This window comes from Paralichthys olivaceus, chromosome 9 (genome assembly GCF_024713975.1).
Source record: "Paralichthys olivaceus isolate ysfri-2021 chromosome 9, ASM2471397v2, whole genome shotgun sequence".
Lineage (NCBI taxonomy): Eukaryota > Metazoa > Chordata > Actinopteri > Pleuronectiformes > Paralichthyidae > Paralichthys > Paralichthys olivaceus.
Genome location: NC_091101.1, coordinates 2230546 through 2256207, shown reverse-complemented (window position 1 = coordinate 2256207; position 25662 = coordinate 2230546). Strand labels below are relative to the sequence as shown.

The window sequence follows — 25662 nt, the reverse complement described above, 5'->3', positions numbered from 1 at the left end:
AGACAGAATAACAGAATGTGAACGTTAGGTGAAGGGGTCTGAATACTCTTAATATTTAAAGCTGGACACAGAATACTTTGTTGCAAATGTTTTAATATTGCAATGTTTACATTTTTTGACAGTGTAGAGCAAATAAAAAGAATCGGCAGAAAGACATACAAGCCCATATTTAAATCCAAATATATGAAAGGAAATAAAGACTGTTAAGAGATAGCAGAACATATATATATACACACACACACACACAGTCCACAGAGATCCACATGTGGTGGCACACAGTGTGTTCCAGATGAGGCCTATTGCTGGGCACACTGGTTCTCCATACTGCTGTTAGAGCTCACGTGGATCATCTCCACTGCTCTCTGTTTCTTAATTCTCTCCTCTCTCTTGTTCTGCTGCTGGTTCTCCTCCATCCCGGCCTCTGTCCTGTCAGTCACAGGAGAACTTGACAAACAAAGACAAATGACTCAATATTGTTTCTTCATTTTGCCAGATGATTTGATGTCAGTAAAAGTTTAAATCTCTACACATATATCAAACTGCGACACTTTCATTATATGATCGTTTTAAGTTTTAGTCTATATTTAGTTAAAGGTCCAGTGTGTAAGATTTAGGTGAAAGGGAACTATTGGCAGAAATTGAATGTAGAATAATCCTCATGATGTTTTCACTAGTTCATTTCTTATTGTATGAATTGTAGTTTTCTTTAGCCCAGAAAAGACCCTTTATAATTAAATACTTTATATTTACATCGAGGGGACCCTCTCTACAGAGGCCTCCATGTTTTTTACATTAGTCCAGACTGGACAAACCAGACACCTTTTGATGACAACTGAAGCTACCACAGGTTATTTTTCATGTTTGGAAGGAGAGAGTGAGGTGAGGGGTGTTCAGCTGCAACATACAATTTCAACACTAGATATCACTAAATTCTACACACTGTCCCTTTAAAGGGGATTTTAAACTATTCAGATTTAGTCGTTTCTCTTCTCTCACCCCATCTGTTCGAGACAGACCTGAGTTCACACACTGACCTTAGGTTGGGAATCACAACAGGCTCCTCTCCACTGATCTTCACACATTTTGCAGCACGTGGCAAAGTCAGTTCTGAACCTGTAACATATCCCAACAATGGTTAATGGGTTTGGCACTATATTCATCTCGATTTGAGGATTTGATCCTGTCAGCCCAAAAAACATAATGACTGTAAATGCACATACCTTTTGTTGAGCTTCGTGCCTTAGTTGTAGGACTGACGTCAGCCTTGGGGTCTGTAGTCCTATCATGCATGACATCAGTCTCCACAGTAACTATCTGCTCACCCTTCTCAAGTGTGCTTTCCTGAGAGGAGGGTACAATATCCACAGGAAGTTTCTCTTTCTTCCTTTTCTGGATCAGATTATTTTTTGCCTCTGCAGACAGAAATTTACAGGAGGCAGCTTCAGTACAGTCATAACTTAACATTTAAAATGTTCCTACATCCATGTCTTTAAAACCTTTGTTATTATTCTACTTACCTTTGGGTTCATATTTGTGTTGTAGCTCCTCTACTCTCAGCTGTAGTTTGATCTTGTCGCTCTGAGTCTGCAGCAGGGAACAGAAGTATAAGGCACAGTGAGAACGTCATAGTAAAATGCAGCATCTCCCATTGAGTCCAATGTGTGAGACTGACAACAATCTAAAGCCAAGAGGACTGATGGTTATGGATGCAGGAGGTGTTTCTGTAACTCAGTGACATGTTGGCATCTGGACAGTGTTTGCGTTGTATATTAACAGTATATGGATGTGTATCATTTCTTCTTATTTCAGCTTTTTTTTCAAGTTTATGACTTTGGGATTAAACAATTATAATATTCTTTAGATAGAATCATATTTTTATGCAGTATTTATGAAGCAGCCTGTAACCTGTTTGAGCAGCCGCTCAGATGTGAAGAGTTTCCTCTCCAGCTCAAGAGCTCTCTGGCTCTCTGACAAAGACTTCATCCTCTGCAGGGAAAGCTCATCCCCTAGACGTTCTGCATCTTTACTGAGGACACACATAAACTTGGAGTGAGCAAAGGGGGCATTTTATCCACGTACGACAAAGTCAAATCCATTGTATCAGATACTGCAAGTGTTTCTGTAACCCATCAATTATTTTATTTCATTCCAAAATGACTAAATTACAATGTTGAGCCAAATTAGCAATTTGTTTTCCACTGATAATTTCAACACCACTAAGATCTGACACCCACAATGAGAGGCATGACTTCAGATGTATGATGGGAAAACAACTGGCTTCGTAAAACAAGTTGATTCCAGCCGCCATTTAGAGACATGGTGAGTAAGTTAGACTCACACAGTGTTGTTGAGCTTCATTTTGAGCAGGTCAGTGTAGTAGGTCTCATCTTGGCCATCGCCGCTCTCAGCTGGAGCTAAATTAGCTGGCTGAGACTTCAGTATCATCTGCACACACAGACACACACGTGGTAGACACAAGGTGATTCAAATGCATCATTGACCAGAGTTTATAGATTTTATGTGATGTTCTGTTAAACATATCTGTCAGTCCTCCTCCTCATTTGTTCCTATCCAACAGTGTTTGATTATTAATCATAATGAGATGTATTATTGTATTACTCCATACATATTGATTGATTAGTTGTGGATAGATGACATAAGTGGATTTTGTTTGCGCAGCATATGTCCGTGGGATTCGTTTCTCCCCACTAACATATGAGTTGTTGGTTAATAAGCACGCACCTCCACCTTCTCCAGTCTTTGCAGTTTAGTCATGAGATTTTGGATCTCTCCATTCTTCTCTGACAGCATGGACTGGAGTCTCTCCAGCTGCGCAGGGTCAGCCCTGGAACCTTGGAGCTGCATCAGAGTGGCTACTTGAACCTGCACAACAACACACATGTAACAATTGGTTCAAAACAAACAACAGTGCATGTTTATAGCTATGTATTGTGACATATAGTACCTTCATGCGCTGCAGCTGCTGTTTGCTGAAGCCATGTTGTTTCTGCAGGGACTGATACTGGACCTTCATACTGATCAGCTGTCTCTCCATTTCAGCACGCTTATCCTCCAGCTGCAATACACAAGGTAAACACATGCAAACTGACTTCACAGGGCCGACTTTTCATTCAGACTCCTGTATACCAAACATTTTGGTGCATGTTGCTCCTGAGTTTTGATTGACGGGGTTGGTTTTTACCTCAGCAAACAGAGAGTTCCCTTTGCTGTTGGGATCCTGTGCTTGCTGTTGAGCTTGGTCCAACTGGATTTGGAGGTCCCGGTTCACCTCACGAGATTTCTGTGCCATGACAGAGTGAAACAAACAGTAAAATCATTTACAGACACAAGAGACAAAGGAACAAAGACATACACGGACACTGGGTATTTCACCATGCAAAGCTGTGCCGTCTCATGTGGATTTTCAAAAAGTGATAGACACCTTCTCTTCTCTCTTTGTAACACACACACACACGCACGCACGCACACACACACGCACGCACGCACACACACACGCACAGTATCTCAGTAGTGAGATTGCACTGTATTTACCTGTAATGCATTAAACCAGGAAACAGCCTCTTTCTCTCGCTCCTCTTTCTCCTCTGTGATTTGCTCCAGGTGACGCTGCAGACTGCTATTGGTGAGCTCCAGCTGCTGCTCTCTGTACTGACATTCCTGCAGAGTCTGTTCCAACTCCACCTGGTACACAAAGAAAATCCGCTTATTTCCTAGTGCAACTCCAACCAAGGGTAAAGAAAAAATGACTGTACCATTCGGAACGAGGTACAGGTAGGCTGTTTTCAGACATTGGGTCCAGACCAGAGGTCTCCTTTCTCACATAAACAATGCAGCAGGAGATTCTCTGATTACCCAGAGTTCAGTGCATGTCTGAAAGCTGCTTTATACAGGAAGTGGCAGCAGCAGCCAGACTGCCTCCCCTCACCTTAATGGTCTCCAGCTCCATGATCTTCATCTGCACCTCCATCATCTCAGATGTCATGGAGCTCTGGGTGTTTTCATTCAGAGCTTGCAGCTCTTCCATTTTGTTATTCAGAGTCTCAGTCTGCACTTCAAGTTTGTGTTTGAGTTGTCTCTCATTTAGCTGGGATTCCTCCAGAGCAGACTGCAACCTCAGTGTCTGGAAAAAGTACACAGATACATCAAGTTCTTTAGGCAATTAACTTCATATGTTTCTGAGGTACTGAATACACACACAACCATGTATTAGTTATTGACTCTGCCGATTTATTACAAAATGTTTTAGTCTTGAGATTACATAGATGTATCTTACTTTTAGAAAAGGACAGAGAGAAAAGAAACTGTCCTTAAAAAAGGGATCTTGCTTAATGATTCAAGTTCTTACATTTTTCCATTGGATTTGAATTCGGGTTGGGTAATCTTCTCCATAATCTAATTGTTCTATCACCAGCCTGTGAATGATCTGATACCCAATATGATCCCTGTTTTCCACCCAAATCTGAATAATGCAACTATACAGTTGTATATAAACAACTCTCTAAGTGAAGTTACGGCCTACAGAGATGATCAGAAAGACAACTCCAAAGACCTCATGGTCATTGTGTTGCAATTACATGCCAAAACAGTTTTCAAAATTCATCTCCGAACTACAAGCTTTAATATTAAAATGTTTGATACATGACCAATGCAGTAAATGCTACTAAAACAATGTGACACTAATGTTACTCAAAGCGGCATTTGTTAATCGGTCAATCTGGCGTGTAGAAAAAAAAAAAGGGTGATAGTTAATTGAGCACCCTGAAGCTGGAGGTGACAACTTACACAGCTCCTACACAGATCTCTGTTTATACAAATGAAGACGGTAAAAAGCTGCAGAACTGCAGGGTTGGTGGTAATTCACTGTACATTTGGAAATCAAAACCATGTGAAGGTCATTCTGAGAGGACATGACAGAATAACAAGAATCAAACATTAAATGATATTAAGTGGTGGTACAGCCAGCTACATTAACGTTGTCTAGACAAACAGACCACACTAGGTTAGTGTACCTTGTTGTTGAGCTCACTGAGCGCCATGCTGTGGCTCCTCTCCAGATGCTGCTGCTGTTCCTGAAGCTGCTGTCTCTGCTGGTTCTTTACACATTCATAGTCTGACTTCAGTGACTCCAGCATCCGATTCTTCAACGCCACTTCCTTCTGCAAGGAGTACTTGTTCTGCTCAAGGGCCTATGATACACACGACACAAGGTCAGATATAGGGTCAATTCCCAAACAGAACAATATGCTTTGCAACTATTTTGTCTTGAAGGAATAGTACTTCTAATGACTGCTGGTATTCAGTTTGTTCTGAAGAAGTGGATAATATCTAAGACCTGGAAACATCTAACTGAACTTAACTGCACAAGTATGTAACAATAGCGGTAGAAGAAAGAAATGTGGGTTTATTGTGATTTACGTCACCTCAGTGCAGTGTCATACCTCAAGTGCGTTGGTCATCTCTACTCTCTGTTCATCCAGTGTGTTCTGCAGTTCCATCTGCTGCTTAAGAAGATCTAATCCAGCCTGAGCAGCCTGATGGACCTGCTCGTCCCTCTCCTTCAGCTGGTTCCTGAGCAACTCTAACTCCTCTGCTGCTGCCATCTGCAGTCGGGGGGGAAATGGATGATCATGATCACATTTAGAACTCTGTGCCCCAACATCCAACTGCTCTTGGGTGACATTCATTGTGTGACAACACAGGGACCAAGAGCTTATCACTGTCATCATGTTTACACATTTGAATCATGATATCCTCCAGGTTAAAGAGAGTGTGGCTGCAATAAGCCCGATTCAAATAAAGCAGGGTTTCCTGATTCGGTTGTGTGTGGTAATGTGCAATGAGCTGTACGCAGCTGGACTGAAGAGAAATCCCCACAATGATGACATTGTTTCACAGTACTGTGATTTGACATAGCCTTGACGGGACAAGACAAGACTGGCTGACTGATGTTCCCGGTCATGTTCCCAAGGAGTTGTCGAAGGAGCCGGAGCGGAGGCTCCTCTACAACATGTAAGACATGGTTCTTTCTTCCAGTAACACTATCCTTAATGTGTGTTTTGCTATATTTCAGTGTGAGCCTGAGGTCTGTGCCTGTGGGTGTCTTTACAGACAACAATTCTTTAACCTTCACCTGTTACCTTGTGCCCTAACTAGAGGACGAACCAGCAACACCAACGAAAAGCACCAGTAACTTGGAAGTAATCATTCAACCGTGCTTGTCCTTTGATTCACATTTAAAACAAATTTCACCGTCTTTTTTCACCATCATAAAATGCAAAATCAGGCACAAATTTCTTCAATGTATCGTTAATGGATTTCCCCCCAAACACTCAAACACTCATTGACGTCAGCACTGATGTTGAAAATCATTTTCTGTCTGACTCAAACTTAGACATTTCAGTGTTTCTTCTTTAAAAAAAATCTGTTGGCAGACCACTGTGGCCAATGGCCACCTGACTGTGTCACCTGCAAGGATTTACTTGTCTTTCTTCTCTCATCATTATTTTCTCTACCAGTTAACAACATTTTCTTTTGGAGCTCATCACCGGTGACTGATGGATTTATTGGCTGTTTGATGGATTCTGTCTGGAGACGCTTGTCATGAACTGATTTTCTCTGTGGCAGCAGAACGTGTGACAACTGGACTAACAGTTGGGATTCTTTGAAACTGAAAAAGAATGGAAAAGCCCTATTGTAATATTAATATTTGTCAGCAGTATATCTTGTCTCACTTGTGATTTTTGTATTTGTACATATATATATATATATATATTTAGATTGAATTAGCCCAGTGTTTCATTGTGGTTGTTGCTGTGTTGGTTTGGATTTGTATTTTGCAATAAAAAAATAAATATATTGAAAATGTAAAGACTCAACACACATTCGCTTAGCAACAACAAGGCTACAAACAACCCACAATGCAACACTCCGTAAAAAGACTGCCGTGACTTACACGGCCAGTCGCTCCATTCAAAAAGAACACATGTTGTAAGTAATAAATACAAAGTTGTCTCTGAAATAAATATTTAAACCCAAGTTTCAACACTGCTGTGTTCCACCTGCAGCCAGTAGAGAACAGATGTGAGCACCAGAAACAAACCGACGGACTGAACCAACTGATGGTTCCTGTCTGACTCCACCAACCCGACCTCCGTGGACTATCATGGCGCAGGAGCTTGTTTCATCACAGAGGACGTTCACGCTCCCATTTCCATCGGGGCGAGTGTATAACAACAACAAGGAAGTGCTAACAGTTACCAAAGTTAAAAATCAGACATAACTCAACGACATACGTGGACATATTTACCTTGTCAGTGAACGATCCCGTGTCAACACCACGAAGCGCCACGGTTTGAATCCACATCTAAGTCTCGCGACACGAGGCTGCCCGAACGAGAGTTGTGCCTGATTGGCCAGACGGGTCCAGGTCAGCCAATGAAAAGCCAGGGCTGGGAGTGTTGGCTCCTCACTGGTCAAACAGCGGCCTCCAGTGGAGCCAGCCAGAGCTTCCCTCAACATGACATCTGGAAGCACGGGCTTTCTAAATGATATACCAGTCATGCTGCTGCAGGAGGTCCACACACCGCTGGGTGTTGTTTTCCATTTCTCATTTCATCTTTTTCTTTCATTGCAAAATAGTACCGCCTAATATATTGATGTTCACTCTCATGGAAAACAAAACAGACTTGAGGCAAAGATGGATTCTGATGTACGTCCATGGAAAGTGGACTTTCAAATCACGCTAGATGTGGTGAATGTGGCTGCTCTCGACTTTGTTGCAGTGTTGTGGTTACATTCTAAGCCTTATTAAAAGTGGTGACTGTGTTTTTGGAGCAGATACAACTGACCATCATTTGTGGACAATCTACACTGCAGTGGTGTAATGCCATGTTTGCAGTGTGTTTACAGATTCACACTAAAAACACAGTCAGCTCTGTGTATAGCAAATTCTTATGATACACAAATTTTTCCAATCACTTCAGTTTAATCAAACCTTCATTACATTCAGTTTCAATGTATTACACTCTACCCAAATTTCCATATACTTCACACAAGATTAATGTAAGATTTTTTACTAAACATGAACATCAGAATATCAGGGTTCATTCACCAGCCTCGTGTCATGCTCACATCACATTCACTCACAAACAGTACAAATCCCCTGGTGGTCAATGGATGATTTTCCTGTAACAATGTTACAATGTAAAACAAATAGTGTTAATATTGTCATTTGTGAGGACTCATACATCAAGAACAAGCAGATTTCTCTTATATTACAGTCAACACGTTGTTCCTTTTTAAGCTGCAGCAATGGAGGCATCATCCAGCTGTCGACCCTGAGGCTGAGGAGAAACAAAGAGGAAATTATCTTTACGTTCACAAAACGAGGACCGAGGTGCTATCTCAGTGGCGTGTGTCTGTTACCTTGACAAAGATGCGTTGAGGCAAGAAGCGTCTCAGTGTGTGTGTGTTGGTCGTCGGGCAGCGGGGTAGGCTGATGTTGAGCTGGGGCAGTGTTTGGTAACCAGCCATCAGAGGGTAGTAATTATACAGCATCTGCTGCTCAGAGCCAGGGAGGATACGGAGACGCACCTGCACACACACATATTCAAACTCACATGAATGCATCTTCTTTTTCATGCAGCCGTTACTCAAATACATACATCCAATTTTCACAGGGTGACCAAATGCTGCGTCAGTTAAAAAGTCATAGTATGTGCTTCTCAAAAGTGAACACATCCTCTCTACATAATATGTATAAACAGATTAAAGTATACGAATAAATATAACTACATATTTTACTCAGAACAAATGTATCGGTTTGCCTGTTTGTTTGGGCTTTTTCAATCTGAAAGCTGTGGATCAAAAGTTGGTCCTGGTTGGGACCACTGCTAGATTACTTGGTTACCATGTCAAACCACTTGTGCATCAGTTCACAGGCTCAGAGAGATTTTTCTGATCCATCCTAATTTAGTAGCACCTCACTAAAAGTCTGTGAAACATTTACTATTCCCCTGTTATACAACTGAAGAAAACATCTCACTGTCTCGTTATGATTCATGAAAATTTGGTTTGGTTGTTTCTTCATGAGCTGACCTTTTAAAATCCATATTTAAAGAAAGCACAGCCTTACCTGTTTGAGTCCAGAGAACATGAAGGCATCCGAAGGTTCGACAGCCATCTCCACCTCCTGCACCAGACCTGTTCTGTTCTCTATGTGGTAACGAACTGGTAGAGACTCTCTGACTCGGCCAAATGATGGTAAATCTAAACCAAAATGAAACAAGACATACAATATAACTGACATTTACAGAGTATGACAACACTGTGAAATGTGTTATTCCCTGAACTGGGAATATACTGACCAGCATGGATGTAGAGAGGGACAGACTCCAGGATGACATGAGGTAGAGTGACTGTTGTCTGGATGAGAGGACTGTCTGCACTGGAGGGTTTCCTGTCCAAACACAGTCAAAACAGAGTTAACAAACCAACCCGACGCGCATGTGTGTGTGTGTGTGTGTGTGTGTGTGTGAGAGAGAGAGACCTGGTATTAACATCCCTCCTGAGTAATCTGATCACAAGTGGTCAGCACTAAGTACAGGTCTGAACACGCCCAAATGCTTTTTTAATGTGTCCTGAGATCCGGTCTCTCAAACCATATTTGGAGGTGATCTGCACCACATTTGAAGGACCCATTTAAGTTTAAATGTAGCCACCGTCACAATATCAACACTGACCTCTACATAATGATTGATACTTTTCATAAGTTAGTAAAATCCTTCTTTATAGCTGCGCACATTCTTTCATTCAGTGCCTCCTGACCACGCTCGCTCTTTCTTTCTCACTCTGACACACACACACACACACACACACACACACACACACACACACACACACACACGCACATTGTCATCTGACACTTCTGTAAAGTCGGACTGGGTAAGACAACATCATTTTGGTCTTTTTAAACACAAATGACACAGGATTATTTGCATATAGAGCAGGGAAATGAGATCCAATCAAAAGTATTCACTAGAGACACATGCAGGTCCATTTTAATGCCAGATGTGAACACATGCACTCGTGATTGGATCTGTTATGACATATTTTAAGACCAGGGACTTTAATTGGGCACTGCTTGTCCTGTTTGAGAAACGAGATGCATCCTAAACTGTGGAAAAGCAGATTTTCAGGTCTACGGTTATGGATAGGGTTGGGCCAAGTGTCCAGGAAATTAATACAAGTCCATGTAATATCCCCATGTGTGTCTGTGTGCCTACCTCCTCCATGATATCAAGTACTGTCCTGTAGCCACCGTGTTACTGCTGTTGGTCAATGGTGGACAGCGGAGACAGAAGCACTCACTGGCACACTCACCTTCCTGCAAAACCACTGCACGCGCACATAGAACGTTACAGCCATGAGATGTACATGCCAATATTTGTTTATTGGAATAAATAATAACAGCTAAGAATGTAAAAGTCTCTGGAGGAGAATTTTGACAAGTTGTCAGGTACCTTCCTGTAGCTGTGACTGAAGCTCTGGTGTGTTGCTGGTCATAGTAAGGAGCTGTAGAGAGGAGGAGGCCAACAGAAGAGGCCAGGGAGATGAGGAAAGGATGTCTGTCATCAACAGGAAGGGAATGTCAACTGCTACACGGTCCAATGGCTCAAACTGCAATCACACAATTCAATTCAATTTTATTTGTATAATGCCAAATCATATAATTATATAATATGATCAGTATACATTGTCTCGAGGCACTTTATGTTGAGGGCCGAGACCTTAACAATGATGAGAAACAGTCAAACAATTCTCAGCCGGCGATTCTGCTTCTTCTGCTACTTTGTAATCACACATATAGTATGTAGGGATTCGGGGGTTAATGATGAAGATCTTCACAAGTGACTGATCAACGCAAGCCTAACCTGATAACATAATGCCTCTGGATACTGGCTGTCGCCGGTGCACAGGCATAAATACCTAATTTATTTAAACACTTGAGTTGCTAATAATTGATAGTGCTACACACCTTGGTGGATACAAACTTGACAGACACTTCGAATGGGACCACAGTCTCTATGGTAACAGTCTCATCCTGAAAGACAACAAAAAAATGAAGTAGTCAGTTTCTAAAATTTAAAAAATAATAACAGAATAACATGGAAAGCATTTAACAGTTATATAAGCATTGGAAAATGTGTTATATACCTTATGACATTTGCAGACAATCTGTCGTCCTTCCACAGTGGTATCAATGCTGTAGGCCACATGGAACAGGAACACCCGGGGTCCAGTGGACAAACACCTCACATATATACAGCTCTCCAGCTAGACACAAACACATACGAAAATAAGTTGTGTATATAAGTATAATGCACAACACATTGTGTTAGGCAAGTTTCAGGAAAAATGAACCTTAAACAGAGGCTTTTAAATGTGTCTGTACCTTTTCGCCTGGTTTAAGGTCACCCAGAGGGACGTCAGGGAGTAAAGCAGGTGCAGAGTCATCACAAACCTTTGAGCCATCGAATGTCACATGTGTGGTCTGGCTTAGGTTGGCATCCTGGCCTGGGCAGAAAAATGAAGACAAACATAAATGTATGTAGTCTACACTGATCCACACTCACTAACATTTGAAATAAGAAAAATGTTATCATTCTGGTGGACAAGACGAACTAGACTTTCTGTGCTTGTAAGGGGAGCTTGGTTTTCTGACAGTATTTCCGCTGTACGTTTATCAGAGTACCTGGTTTTAAGCCAGCTGTTAGTTTTACATCCTTTGCCACACCCTCCTCCTGTGATTGGACAGTGAGGCTGATGCAGTACATTTCATTGTGGAGTGCAGGAGGCTGGTGGCTCAGCTGAACTGAGATCTTTGGAACTCTTGAGATGATCCTGAACACACAAACACAAACAAACTAAACATTTCAAATTTCAGTCACACGAAGTGCAGAGTGGAGAAAAAAATAATAGAAACTGGCAGACAATGTAACTACTTTTCCAGAAATGATGGGTTTGTGTAATATCTGAACCAAGCCTTACATGGTGCTCTGCTGCATGATCAGGCTTTCCCAGTCCCATTCTGGCCGTGTCTCAATGCCTCGCCCCAATCGGCGTGATGACCTACTGGCCAGCAAGGCTTCATGGGTAGAGGCTGCATCTCCACCTGCCCCTCTCCAGCTCAGAAACACACAGCGGCCAGCGTCTCTCCCCAGCATCACCTCAATACCTGTCATCTACATAGAACAACAGAGTTAGCAACAATTTGCCTTGTTTTCACTCACACACACACAGAAGCTCACTCACTTACCTCGATCTTCTTGCCAACGTCTTCAGTCTTTGCTACAAAGCTGAAGTTGTAGCATTTGGTTTTCCCTGGCAATAAGTTCATACTCTCCTGACCTGACGACTCCACCACACACCACTGGTTGTACTCCTACACACAAACATAGAATTGTTTAGCATTTAAGAAAAACAACAAAAAATCAATCAAACAATCTTGCACTTGGTACGTAGTATATCCTTATTATAATTCATTGTTTTAATGTTTGCACAAAGTAAATATATTTTGGAAATAAAAACACAAGGTAGATGTATGAAGTACTGTAAAGTACAGTGCGACTGCTACTAAGTATATAACATAGAACACACCAACTAAAATGTTGTTATATAGAACTCTGTATCTGCTCATTGTTCCTTCCGTATGTTTATGTGTGTACCTGGTTACTGAGGCTGACAGCAAGCTTGTTAAGTGATACAGGATGAGGACAGTCAGCTCGGAGGAAGACCTGAAGCTGGATGGGCTGGTCTACATGGAAACTGGGAGAGTGGAACTTGGCCTTACATTGGACTGGAGTCAGAGAGAAAACAACTGATTATCCACTGTACACAGAACTGTGAATTGAATAGGGTGAGTGTTAGGGTTAGAAGTCTGTCTTTAGTTAGAGTTAATATAACTTAAAAAAAGAAAACGTAAAAAATGCACTCTTTAAATGACACGTTGTTTTCATTATTGGGTAACCAGATTCAAGGCAAGGAAAAAAGCAATTAAAGAGTGCGTAGTTTTCTAAATGTCAACAGTTACTTTGACTTAATGTATGTGTGTGAATAGTGAATACTAACTGAATGGTATGTAGTCCTGCACTTCTATGGTGAGGTCATTTGATCCAGCTAAAGCCATGCGGTCGTTCCACAACAACCTGGCTGCACTGACAGAGGCTTGATCACACTCTGGCTCAGAGTCGGGAACCTCATTCTGGGGACAGTGAAACAGAAGAACAGGAAGCATTTGAACAAAGTAAGAGAATACACTTAAACTGCCTTGGTCACCTGGGTCCGGACTAACTTCATAACATACACAACAATTCTCTCAGGCCTTAAGGCTGAGCCATGTTACTTCTTCCATATGACTTCTTCCGCAGTGTTTTACAGATTTGTTTTAGTCTTCTTGACCTCATATATCTCAGCATGTGTGGTAGAAAAATTGTGTTGTAGCAGATGGGGTCAGCTCACCATCAGGACTTTGATTAGATTCTTCTCAATCCTTCCCTTTTGTTCTTCCTTCAGTGTTGATGCTAGAAAACAAGTGAAGTCACTGCTTTAGGTATGGTTAGTTCAGAGCACTAAGACAGTGACTGCCTCAGATTGTTTCCCCCAAAATATGTAATGAGATATAAGTTCTTATATAGAAATATTTATTAAATCTAACCAGTAAAACGCATACTGCAAGTTCAGAAAAAAACTAATATAGAGGGTAAAGTACAAGAGGGCTGGAACAGAGAGGTGTATAAATTTGAAACTGTGAGTAAAACGTGCTGACGTGCAAAAACAAAGTTGTAAAATATACCAAAGATACATTTCAATCAACATTGGTAAAAGCTATCACTAAAAACATGGTTGTTTTTTCCTTAACAGAGCCAGACCTCATTTAATTGAAAAAATAAATAAATAAAAAATCCCAATGCGCACTCAATTCAGGGAAGGACAGAAAACATGACTTTTGGCTGATGCCCTTCTTGGGCAAAGAAAACAACAATTTGTACAATTTAGACTAAACACACTTGTGGAAACATCACTTGGATTATTTTCTATAAAATTTCTGCCAATAGATCCCTTTCAGCTAAATCTTACACACTGGACCTTTAACAGGAAGAAATCGCAAACAGAACCTTTCCATGATACGGACATTTATGGATATATTGAGAATTTCAGCCAGTACTAAAGATGAATGTTTCAATTTTTCTCAGAATTCATTATAATCTGTAAAATACTCAAGAAAACATCTGGCCACGAAATAAAGACGACTTAGGGAATCATAGCCACAGTAAGTCATGTTGGAACCATCTTAAGTTCTCAAGTTACAAAGACTTTTATCAATCGTACCAGACGGAAATTGGCCACTGAGGTCTGAGTATTTGGTGGTAGCCTGGTTGCTTACCTCTGCCCAGCAGCTCCATGCAGTATATGATGTAGTCTTTGACACTTGCCATTAGATAAGCACAGCGCAGAGCTGTGGTCAATATGGCTGTCAGGAGTCCCCACCATCGCTCTGTACGGTAGTCACACATCACATAGTCCAAAAGCCTGATAACATAACACACAAATGTTTAATGAGGAGAGATCTTATTCACTGACAGGCGTGAAAGAGTCTGGAGAAGCTGTGGTGAACGTTATGCTGCCTGTGACAATGCCCCGCCTCATGTGGCCAGAGTGTGTAGGCAGGTTCTTGATGATGAAGGCATTGGTGCCATTAACTGGCCCTTACGTTCCCCTGACCTAAATCCAATTGAGCAACTATGGGACATTATGTACCGTACACTATCCTCCAACTCATCAGGAGCATGCCCAGACGTTGTTGAGTGTGTATTTAGGCATGTGGGGTCCATACACAGTACCGAGTAACATTATGAGTAGCTGTAATAAAAGTCACCCAAGTTGGATCACCCTGTGATTTCAGCTTTTTTCTTAGATTTTCGGTATGATTTTGAATCCAGTCCTGAATGGGTTAATGGTTTTGGTTTCCATTGACCGTTGTTACATCATTTTGTTCTGAACAAATTATAGAATGTTCTTCAATAAAGATTTTCAACTTGAATAATTTATTCATCAAGATCTGATGTGTGATTTAAAGGTCCAGTGTATAAGATTTAGTTGAAAGGGTTTTTCGGCAGAAATTGAATATAAAATAATGCTACTGATGTTTTCACTGGTGTGTAATCATCTAAAATGTATGAGCTGTTATTTTCTTCACCATAGAATGGGACCTTTATATTTAAAAACGTTATATTAACCTCTCTGTGGAGGCCGCCATGTTTTTTACAGTCATCCAAACTCGACAAACTAAAACCTTTGGGTTTTAATGACAACTGAAGTTCACCACAGGTTCTCTTTCATGTTGGGAAGGGGAGGGTGAGGTGAGGAGTATTTAGCTGCAACAAGACACTTAACCTCAAGATATCACTAAATTCTACACACTGAACCTTTGAGTGTTCCCTTAATTTTTTTGAGCAGTGTATTCAAGACTGGCTCTTCACACGTTACATTCATCTTCTGATCGTCAAATGCTCATCTGCCAGAAAAGTACTAGAAGTTTGCAATTGTTTGGTCAAGAGCATGAGAGTTTAAACTACAAAAACATGACCTCCAGTTGTTTCTGTAAACACTGACATGAATATCAGAGCACAGAAGTGTCGTTTACAGACAAATGTGTATTTTCCTTACTTTAAGGATTTGGTGTAGTCTTGAGCATGGTAGTATTCCTCTCCCATTAGCACCACTAAGAGACAGACAGATAATGAGCATTACAAGGTTAAACAAGGACTTAGCGGAACAACAAAGATCACTAATCATCAGTCTGAAGATGAGCTCTCCTCACCATGTGGTCACAAAACATCTACCTAATGGACATAAGTGTTATTTTAATCTCCACAATGGTAAAAATTCAATACAATGACAGCAAACAGATTGGAAGTGTATGCAAAATTGAATATATGACACCAACAGTGGATACCAGTGGAATACCCTGCAGGACAATTGGAAGCATTGAAGGACCTGTGGAGATTGGAGTCAGCTCAAACTACAAGTGTGATCACACCCAAGACACAGAGAGGATGCATTTGAGATCCGTTAACTCAGACCAGGGGGTGGTCTGAGACACATGTGACCAAATTATTTTAGCAGTGTGAACATAAATGTTTCCTGGGCCAGATTGAAGAACCACCTATGCAGCTGATGTCCTCTGACCTGCTACAGTCTCATGATGAACAGAAAACATTCAACACATCTCAGTCTGTCATCTGCATTGGCTTATTTGTGGCCACCACCACAATATCAACTCTGACCACAACTTATTGATTTTACTATTTCATGTTCACATGGGTAAAATCTCCTCTTGTTGTTGAGGTTAACAGCACATTGATTGAGAGCACAATGATACTCACTGAGGTGACTCTTCATTCGGGGGCACTTGTACTTCTTAAACTGGGCAACAGCATTACTGAGAAGTGCTATTATCAGCTCCTGTAGAGGCAGAGCCAGAGAGAGGAGCACGCTTTATTACACAGTATGCTGAAGGGGGTGCACACTGCAGGGAATATCAGTATGTAACAGCAGAAGGTGCGTTGTTTTCAAGAGTGTGCAGCAGACAGTAATTTCCTCCTCTACACATAAACTTCATAATTTAACACGGGGCAGTCAAATTAATCAAACCAAAATAATAGAGAGATGTCTTAATCACATTTAAAGGTCCAGTGTGTAAGATTTAGGTGAAAGGGAACTATTGGCAGAAATTTAATGTAGAATAATCCTCATGATGTTTTCTCTAGTTCATTTCATCTAAATTGTATGAATTGTAGTTTTCTTTACAAGAAAAAGCCCTTTATATTCAAATACTTAATATTTTCATCAAGAGGACCCTCTCTACGGATGCCATGTTTTTTACATTAGTCCAGACTGGACAAACTAAACACCTTTTGAGTTTTTACAACAATTAAAGGCTACCACAGGTTCTTTTTCATGTTTGAAAGGAGAGAGTGAGGTGAGGGGTGTTTAGCAGCAACATGCAACTTCAACAGTAGATATCACTAAATTCTACACACTGTACCTTTGAAGCCACAATATGGCCACAGCCATATATTAAGGGAGTGTTTGTACTTACAGAATGTGGTACATCTCCCTCTTTGATCTGCAGAGATAGAATCGCCGTCTTTTCCTTCTCTGCATCTGGAGGATCAATACCTGAAGTACATGCATGACAGAGGTCATGTATTACAAACACCTTTCTAACACCATGTCAGAGACACTTACTCCTGTACAGATGATGATGTTGCAAAGCTGTGCCCTGAATTACGTCATTATTTTTTCACTTTCTTATGCGAGAGCATTACTCCGTCATTGGACAAAGATTGTGTTTGTGCTTACTCTGGTGTCCTTGTCTCCAGGATCTCTGCCCATAGAAGTCCAGTGCTCCGTTTTGGGTGTCCAGTGGGTCAGGGGAGGGATAACCCGCTCCAACCTAGTATTAAAAATTAACTGTTAATTGGTCATTCAACTATTATAGCTGAAATAGTATCTGTCATTTATGTTAGATTTAAGGTGGTGAATAATATGTGCTATATTCTTCTGCAACTGAATATATTAAAGGGATAGTTCACCCAAAAATTATAATTCAATTGTATTGGATTTGGCTGCAAGGGTTTTGTGGATTCGAACACTTCACCCACCCCTCCATCGACATAGTGGTGAGTATATACTGAGTGAGTACATTTTTTTGTGAGAACTGTCCCTTTAATTAATCAGCTGACACAAAGTTATGCAAAGTTAGTAACTTACAGTGTAGTAGTAATAGTTAAGATAATAAATGTCTAGTGGTAGTTCTAGCAGTACTATTACTTGCAGTAATAGTTGTTTTTTTTCCAGAAGCAATATTGTCACCTGACAGAGCTGTTGAGCCAGCTGCTTCCTCTCCTGGCTGTAACAGGCAGCCTGCTGGTAGTAAAAACCAGGGTTCTGGGTCTGGATGGCTGTCAGACCCAATTTTATCGCTTCATCAAACAACTCACCAAACGACTGGAACCTGTAAAAAAAATACACACGAACAAAATGAAGAGTTGAGTCCTGAACTGTGGACATTAGGGGCATGCAAGCAGGGATAAGGACTAGATCCTGACAACAAATTATTATGAGTTTATGTGTATGGAAGACTGTAAAAAAAAAAGTGCCTTTGGTCACAGTGTCTTGAAATTTACTCTGGTGAATCAAAGTGACTGAAGGATCCATATTTGCATCACAATTGGCAAATAGGTGCCAAATGTGACCAAGGTTCTCTCATCATAGAAGTAATTTAAAAACCACTGATGTCTGATGATGCTATTATAAACTGAAAATCTCTGCGCTGCAGCAGTCTCACCACAGAGTAGAAGAGTCTTGTCACATAGAATGAGAAGAGAGTTGACTGACAAGGAGGAGGATTTATTTTAAAGGATGGAAAAACATTGTAGAAGTTTTGAGAGAGCAAGCAAGAACGAGAGTGACAGCAGGGCAAAAACAACTCCACAATGAATCAAAGGCACTAAGAACAAGTTTGAGATTGTTTATGAAAAATACTGCATTGAGGGTTTGTGACTCCACCAACTAGGGCAGTTTGTGTTTTCTTTGAAACTCATATGAGGTCATTGTGACCTATGACCACTGAAATCTAATCAGTTCATCTTTGAGTCCAAGTTATCATATGTGCCAAATTTGAAAGAATTCCCTTGAGATGTTCCTGAGATATCACATTCACAAGACAAAACATTTGTGTGTCACAGTGACACAGTGACCTTGACCTTTGACCATCAATCAGGTCATCCATGAGTCCAAGTGAATGTTTGTACCAGATGTAACAAAATTCTTGATATATCACGTTCACACAGATGGATGGACAGACAAACCAAAACACATAATGCCTTTGGGCAATGGCTGTTGCAGACATAAAAAGGGGCATAAAAACCTTTCAGATAATAATGAAACGGTTTCAGGACAAATTAGACTATGGCCGACACAGTTTAGGTAACTAATGGGAAATACCATCTTCAGGAACATTTAAAAGTGCATGCACTTGTGTCTTACTGTTTAGACATCCATGCAGCATGTTCAAAGGCCAGTTCAGCACTACCAATCTTCTTCTTACACAGGTCAATGTGCTTCCTGAACTGGGCTATAGCATCCAGAGGAGTGTTGTGCTGGAAACACAGACGGCAGATCTACACAGACAATAAAGAAGAAAAAGGTAATAGTATTAAAAATGCATTTATAATAATTATTATTGCATTCTATATTTCCATGCACAAACTTGCTTATTCTGATTTCCAAGGTAGAGAAATCTTTTTAGGACTGATGCAAAAGTAAAATACTGCTGATCAATAAAATACCATCATGAAAATGACACCTTTTAATAATTATAGAGGTCTAAGTAACAGTCATGCTCTGGGTCTTAACCATATACAGTCTATGGTCTTAACACTATATTGAGCAAATTAACTACAGCTCTGACTTTCATTTAGCTTCAACCTCATACACTGATGATGTACTGGGATCCTACGTTCCCTTCTTAGAGAATAGTGACCGTCTTCTAACAAGCATAAAGATACATTTCAGCTCTAAGTCCAGTATGAACCTTTACTGGTCCCAAGCCTTCAGTTTAGTCAAATCCTGATTAACCATTAGCTAAAATTATGTAACATTATTACATTGTCCTGTCCAAAAATTGTGAGTGAAATCGAGAGCCCACTAAGGGAAGATTACTGCCCTCACTCCCTTTGTCATCCAACCAGCGGCAGTAGGAAAAATTTTGACTCACCAAAAAATACTGAGAGGGACATACCTTATAGTTGATGAATCCAGCCATAGTTTTGATTTCTAACATGTTGGTCTCGTGGGCTCTGAGCTCATGGACAAGGCTGTATGCAGTTCTGTAATACCTATAAAAACACACACACACTCAGCAAGCTAAAAAACTTTGACAATGATAAGCTCAGTTAAAGAGCAACCATTTATCATATTGTTTTGGTCTGAACAAAGAATAAACCAAAAGAACTTAGTTAGTTAAATAGTTGAACTCATGAAGTGGAAGGTTTCATATACTTTAAATAACAGAAGTGCAATTTCTATCTATCAGTTTTTCAGTATTCTGTTTTACACACTTTTGGAGAATGATGAAGGTAAAAAATCCATTGATTAAAATGCATTTGCAAAATAACATTTACCATAAGTCCAAATGCTTCAATATCAAAGCATAGCAGTAAAGATTTTTAGTTGTTTACAAATACCAAGTAACGGTAAGAATTGTGTAATAATGCCAGTGTTTCATGATTAATAACACTGTGTACATTTTGGTCATGACTTTTTTAAGATTTTCTTATTTTTTGAGGCCCTACTGAGGCCTGAGATATGACATCAGGTTCAGGTGATCCAATCAGAAGTTGACCCATGAAACATTAAGGGCGTATTTGAGATCTGATCACTTGCATCATATTCAGAGGAGGTCTCAGATGAATGTGGCCACATTGCAAAGACCAACTATTCAACTGACATCCTCTGCCCGCTACTGACATAATGATTTCCTTTTTTGTTTTACTGTTTCAAATGAGTGATGTCTCCTTTCATTTTAAGGCTGTGAACAGTGCACTGATTCAATCAGCCTCTCCTAACCCCTAGGAGCGGATCACAGTAATGTGGCTTGAGACTCACTTGAGAGCGTTCTGCGTGTCCTGTTTCAGCTCACTGAAGAAAGCAATCTTAAACTGGTGTCTGACAAACAGCAGCTGGAAATACAGAGAGGGATGTGACATTTAAAAGTTGTTTTTACTTTATTGCTTGTTTTCCATTCTGAGAAAATGTGTACTGTGTGAATATGCTGCATTAGATTGGACAGATGTTTAGACTTTCTACTCTTAATTAGTGGGTGTAGTGTGGTTGTACACACCTGATGTGTTGTCTTGTTAAGGAACTCCTTATGCGATTTGACACGTCGAATCTCAGTGTAGTAGTACGTTTGAGCATGTTCATAGAAGGCGTTCTCCAACCTGCAGGATTAGTCATTTTCTGAATCAAACCAGTTGAGTGCTGCATTACAAACTTTAGCTTCCAACTTTACCCTCCTGCCCCATTAGTGACATTGCAGTATGTATTGAATAGTTAATTACCTTATAATGTAGCCCACCAAGTGGTCTGTGTGCGGCAGTACGAAGAGACTCTTGCCAGACAGATCACATGCACTACAAAGAGCTGATGCTCTCTCTGATGCTACCAGGTCCTCCCCTGTACACAGAAGAATACTGATGATTTAGAACCAGTCAGCGACAGAGAAGACTGCAATGGTTGTTATGATCACAAAACACATGCAGTTAAACAAAGATGCACATTCGTGTTTTTGGAGTTGCTTTTACTTTAGGATGTCTAATAACCACAGGGAATGAAAGTAGTACAAAATTGTTTCGTAAGACCAGTCAGAGAGTGAATGGTTGTATATGATTCAGTGGAGGACTTGAGGTCTATACCTGGAGGTAGAGGAGTTTTCTTCTGGATTAGAACCACAGCAACCTTGGTGTTCCTGCCCTGAAGACTGGTCCTAAAGACAAACAAACAAATCACAGACATCTGCAGGTGGAATTTACAGTGGTTGTGTTAATGCTCAGCATGTGCAGGAAAGTCCCTCTCTTTGACTGTTCCTTCACTTCCCTGACAACCTTTTGTCTGCAGATGGGGAAAAATAGAACTAGTCTATCCATCAATTTAATCTGCTCCATGTCAGCAGACACATACACGCAACAAACATCAGTCAGAGCTGCAATGGTCGGAGTGTGCATATGCATGTGTGTTTATCAAATTCATTCAAATAAAAATAATTGATCCACATAGAATTTTTTAATGAATCTTCTATGGTAACACACTAACTAACTTTTCTGTTTCTTTAAAAGGAAAGTTGTACAACACCTGCATGTACATGCTATCCAGCACTGCATTGTTTACATGTCATTACAAGATCACTGACAAAGAGCTGTGCTTCTTCCTTAAAGATCTTTCTGCAATCATCTCTCACCTTTAAAACTTAGTACTCACTATTCACAGACATTCTGTACATATATAAACTGGTAAAAGGCACTGGAAAAAAATGAGCAGAGTTCATTTTCTAAACCGGATGAACAGAGCAGAAAAGTAGCCACAAGGTGTTAAGTTCACATTTAGAATACCGGACACTGAGTTAATGTATTGTAAATAAATAAAACATTATAACTGACCAGATGAATGTTTCAGAGGTGACCTAGGCCACATGTGTCCACATTCTTTTAGCAGTGTATATCTGTCCTGTGGGCCACATATGAAGGACCTCATACTCAGCTGATATCCTCTGACCCACTACAGATTCACTATGAATCAAACTTATTTGTTCTCTTTTAATTCATCTGTGTGTGACCACCACCATAATATCAACAGTGAATACCCCATAATGATCTATACTTTCCTTAAATTGGTAAAATGTTTCTTCACAGAGCAGCTGCACGAGATTCATTCAGACTCTCCTGACTCGTCTCTTTACCTCTGTTTCGCTTGGTCGTGCTGACACACGCATCGGACACACTTATGTACTCAGACTGGATAAAAACAACATAACTTGGTCTTCGTGAAAATAAGTTACATACATGTTCATTTGTATAGAGCATGTAGGGCACATTCAAGGTGTGAACCCATGCACTCAGAGCTGCCCGCTTGTGATCGGATTACAAAAAACACATTTAATACCAGTAAAAACACGTATATAGCTCCATTTACACATAGAAAAACCTAATGTAAGGAGCCTATTGAATAACTCACCATTTTCGAGAAAAAAAGAAAGAAAGCTAAAACCATATTTTTATCTACACTAATCTCATACTTGGCCTCTATGGAATCTAAGTTACAGAAATCTGTTGCAGCAACATTACTTTGATCCTTGTATTACCATCAGTAATAATAATTTAATAAAATCAATACAAAATGTCATCTTGATATTGGCTTAGCAACATTGCTCTAAAAAAGGACCGAGACCATATGTAGACATCACACTAATTTGTCTATAGAAAAGACCCACACATATACAGAACATACATTAAAACTATGCAGAAAAATGTCCCAATCAATCCCAAAGAAGGAATTTAATCCCACTGTCAAATAAACCTTCTTTAAAGGGATACAGGAGGTAAACTGACCTGACAATCTCCACTTTAGTGGCACATTCAGACTGTTTCTCTTTCCACACTGGATCGTCCCAATCCAGTTCATAAAAGAGAACCACCAGAGCAGGTACCAGGTTCAGATGTTTATTCATCCAGCCTGTTTTCAGGATGCCTTTAGGGATGTACCACTCATAGGAGGTTCGCTGCATAGACAGAAAAGATACATCTTTTTAGAAACATTGAGAGAACCAAGTCTATATATACCGAAACGGATGACACCATTCTCACACAAAAAACATATTTCACAACATTTGTTGTTTTACACATCAGCACAGACAAATGCAAACAATTGTGTTACAATTGCATAACACTTAGTTTACTTTTAAACTTTTTATTTAATTCTCTGTGTGCTACTCACCTTGGTGCGACATTTAGGGTACTCGTGGTCTCCTGGGAGAACTTTGAAAGAGATGGGGACTCTGTCTGCACGACGGTTTGCACAGAAGGCATCCCAGATGGCTCTGTGCACAGCATTGTACACCACATCCAGGCCGGTCAGAGCCACAAAGGCCATGGGCCGACAACATAACTCTGGAGGAAGCTCCCACTGGGAACCTGCCATCATGATAGTTCTCTAATGGATAGACCTTCACATGACAGAGCAACAACACAGGGGTCGGAAAAGAGATACTTGATTAAAATGGGAAATTTCAGGATTCCTCTTCGAGTAAAGTGAATGAAGGATTGTTAAGAATAGAGTACAACAGAAAACAATACAGTTGAACATATTAAGCAGGCATAACCACACTGTGGCAACAGATTCAAGCAGCTTTTCTTTACATCCTCAAGGCTCTGATTTTAAATGTTTCTTCGACAAATACGTAATTCAATTCCAATGCTGTACAAGACTTTACACACCAAAAAAATAAACATATAACAAAACAATTCTCTTCAATTATGTACAGATCAAAACAGCCTTACGCAGCCAGCAAATATCACATAGTAAAATCCAATTGTATCCTTTGTACATTGATCAACCGAGGATCAATATTTCTGTTTCTACAGTTTGCGAAACTGATGATGGTATCGGTAAGTAAGGTGTTAATGAAATAATATTCCTAAAATGAATCTAGTGTTGATGCTATTAGAGAACAACAACAACAACAACAACAACACACGCTCATCGAAGCACCGGATGTGAACAGACAGAGGCTTTGTAGAGAACAACTTGCAGGTCACAAGACTGGAGAGCTAGCACTAGCTGTGCACAGAGGACCGTGTTAGCTCCTAATGCTGCAGTTAGGTTTGACAGGTTGCTGTTTGAACGGTGACACTTGTTTACATCGTCCAGGCTGAGCTCAACAATCGCACATCTACCGGAGCTAACATGTGAATAGACACTAGAGCATTTATTATCCATAAAACAATGTACTTGTAATGCAATATTATTACAAGCAGTGCGTAGATAGGCATACCGTTAAGACGAAAGCGGAAGTTAGTTAACTTCACTGCTATCGTTGCTGTTGTCTTATTAGAATCTTCGAATATACTGTAACATAATTGAAGTACATGTGAACTTGTGGAAACATAAGACAGCAACGTACCTCAGCTGCATTACTTCAAGTGAACTGGTAATGCTAGGTAAAGCTAGCCTGGTCGGGCTAGCAAGCTCCTCTCCACTGTTCCCAGTCTCCGTGAGCAAAAGGGCGAGGTTGGAAATGCAACTAGCATATAAACACCAGGTGCAGTGTTAGGCTGGATGACTTGGCTTCAACCAAGTCCCAACTGTGGTCGCCATTAGACAGCTAGTCACCGATGTCAACATCAACGGAGCCAGAAAATACGGAACAGTTCAGCAGCTGCTGTTGAGGCAACAACAAGCTAGCGAACTGGTTAGCAGCCTGTGGCAGGAGCAACACTTCCGGCCTGACTTTTCAAAATTAAACGGCTATGCACAAACTTAATTGTTTGCGATTGATAAATGATGATTCTTAACAATATAGCAATAAATAGGCAATGTAGATGATCGATTATCGAAACAAATTCACCTGGATGTCTATGACCATTGAGCATAATTGAAATAATATGAAATGATAAACTGGAGAAAATGAAACTACTACAAGTAGTTTTGTATAATAACAGTATGATAGTTGTAGCCCATACATCTTTATCGTATTTACCACGGGAAACTGTGTAACACAGTAAGTTGAGTCAAATCTAGAATGTAGAACTCTAAAACAACAAGTGCTGTACAATCAAATAGCAAAAGAATAACACAATAAAAACATATTGAAGGTTAAGTTTTCACTGCCCCTGTGTGTGTGTGCAATACATATAATAGTGTAATAGCATATCAAATAATAAATTGAACAAGGCCGGGCAAGAGATTAAAGCAGCTTTTCTGAAGATACTCTGATTCATTTGTTGGCACAATGATCTAAAG

General features: G+C 40.3%; 2 protein-coding genes across 2 annotated transcripts; both read right to left on the bottom strand.

The window, feature by feature from the left end:
* Window positions 1-75: 75 nt before the first annotated feature.
* Window positions 76-7493, bottom strand: spdl1 (spindle apparatus coiled-coil protein 1). Its single transcript, XM_020078495.2, has 14 exons — window positions 7328-7493; window positions 5460-5621; window positions 5031-5207; window positions 3947-4141; window positions 3553-3702; window positions 3203-3301; window positions 2966-3076; window positions 2743-2883; window positions 2339-2445; window positions 1906-2026; window positions 1518-1584; window positions 1221-1412; window positions 1035-1113; window positions 76-444 (listed from the first exon to the last, which is right to left on the bottom strand). The coding sequence occupies exons 1-14, from the start codon at window positions 7382-7384 to the stop codon at window positions 297-299; spliced, it is 1806 nt and encodes a 601-aa protein (XP_019934054.2). The 5' UTR covers window positions 7385-7493; the 3' UTR covers window positions 76-296.
* Window positions 7494-7985: 492 nt separating this feature from the next.
* Window positions 7986-25139, bottom strand: trappc11 (trafficking protein particle complex subunit 11). The gene is made up of 30 exons (XM_020084524.2): window positions 24824-25139; window positions 23638-23866; window positions 23253-23422; window positions 21564-21634; window positions 21210-21324; window positions 20990-21089; window positions 20755-20828; window positions 19889-19985; window positions 19135-19268; window positions 17959-18100; window positions 17446-17539; window positions 17183-17262; window positions 16467-16545; window positions 15748-15802; window positions 14465-14610; window positions 13540-13601; window positions 13150-13282; window positions 12747-12877; window positions 12338-12463; window positions 12070-12263; window positions 11774-11922; window positions 11474-11595; window positions 11236-11355; window positions 11057-11122; window positions 10542-10698; window positions 10305-10416; window positions 9387-9478; window positions 9155-9288; window positions 8446-8613; window positions 7986-8363 (listed from the first exon to the last, which is right to left on the bottom strand). Exons 2-30 carry the CDS (start codon window positions 23842-23844, stop codon window positions 8319-8321), a joined length of 3375 nt encoding a protein of 1124 aa, XP_019940083.2. The 5' UTR covers window positions 23845-23866; window positions 24824-25139; the 3' UTR covers window positions 7986-8318.
* Between the last annotated feature and the right edge of the window lie 523 nt (window positions 25140-25662).

What these genes read in the sequence shown, in the direction of transcription:
- spdl1 (XM_020078495.2), bottom strand. Translation starts at nt 7,384, where the DNA reads ATGTGGATTCAAACCGTGGCGCTTCGTGGTGTTGACACGGGATCGTTC. An exon ending in CCTGGTTTAATGCATTACAG is followed by an intron (nt 3,302 to 3,552) that starts GTAAATACAGTG and finishes GTCATGGCACAG; the next exon opens with AAATCTCGTGAGGTGAACCG. An exon ending in ATGAAGCTCAACAACACTGT is followed by an intron (nt 2,027 to 2,338) that starts GTGAGTCTAACT and finishes GTGTGTCCTCAG; the next exon opens with TAAAGATGCAGAACGTCTAG.
- trappc11 (XM_020084524.2), bottom strand. Translation starts at nt 23,844, where the DNA reads ATGATGGCAGGTTCCCAGTGGGAGCTTCCTCCAGAGTTATGTTGTCGG. An exon ending in TTGGTGGGCTACATTATAAG is followed by an intron (nt 21,090 to 21,209) that starts GTAATTAACTAT and finishes CTAATCCTGCAG; the next exon opens with GTTGGAGAACGCCTTCTATG. An exon ending in CCCTCTCTACATCCATGCTG is followed by an intron (nt 9,289 to 9,386) that starts GTCAGTATATTC and finishes ATTTTGGTTTAG; the next exon opens with ATTTACCATCATTTGGCCGA.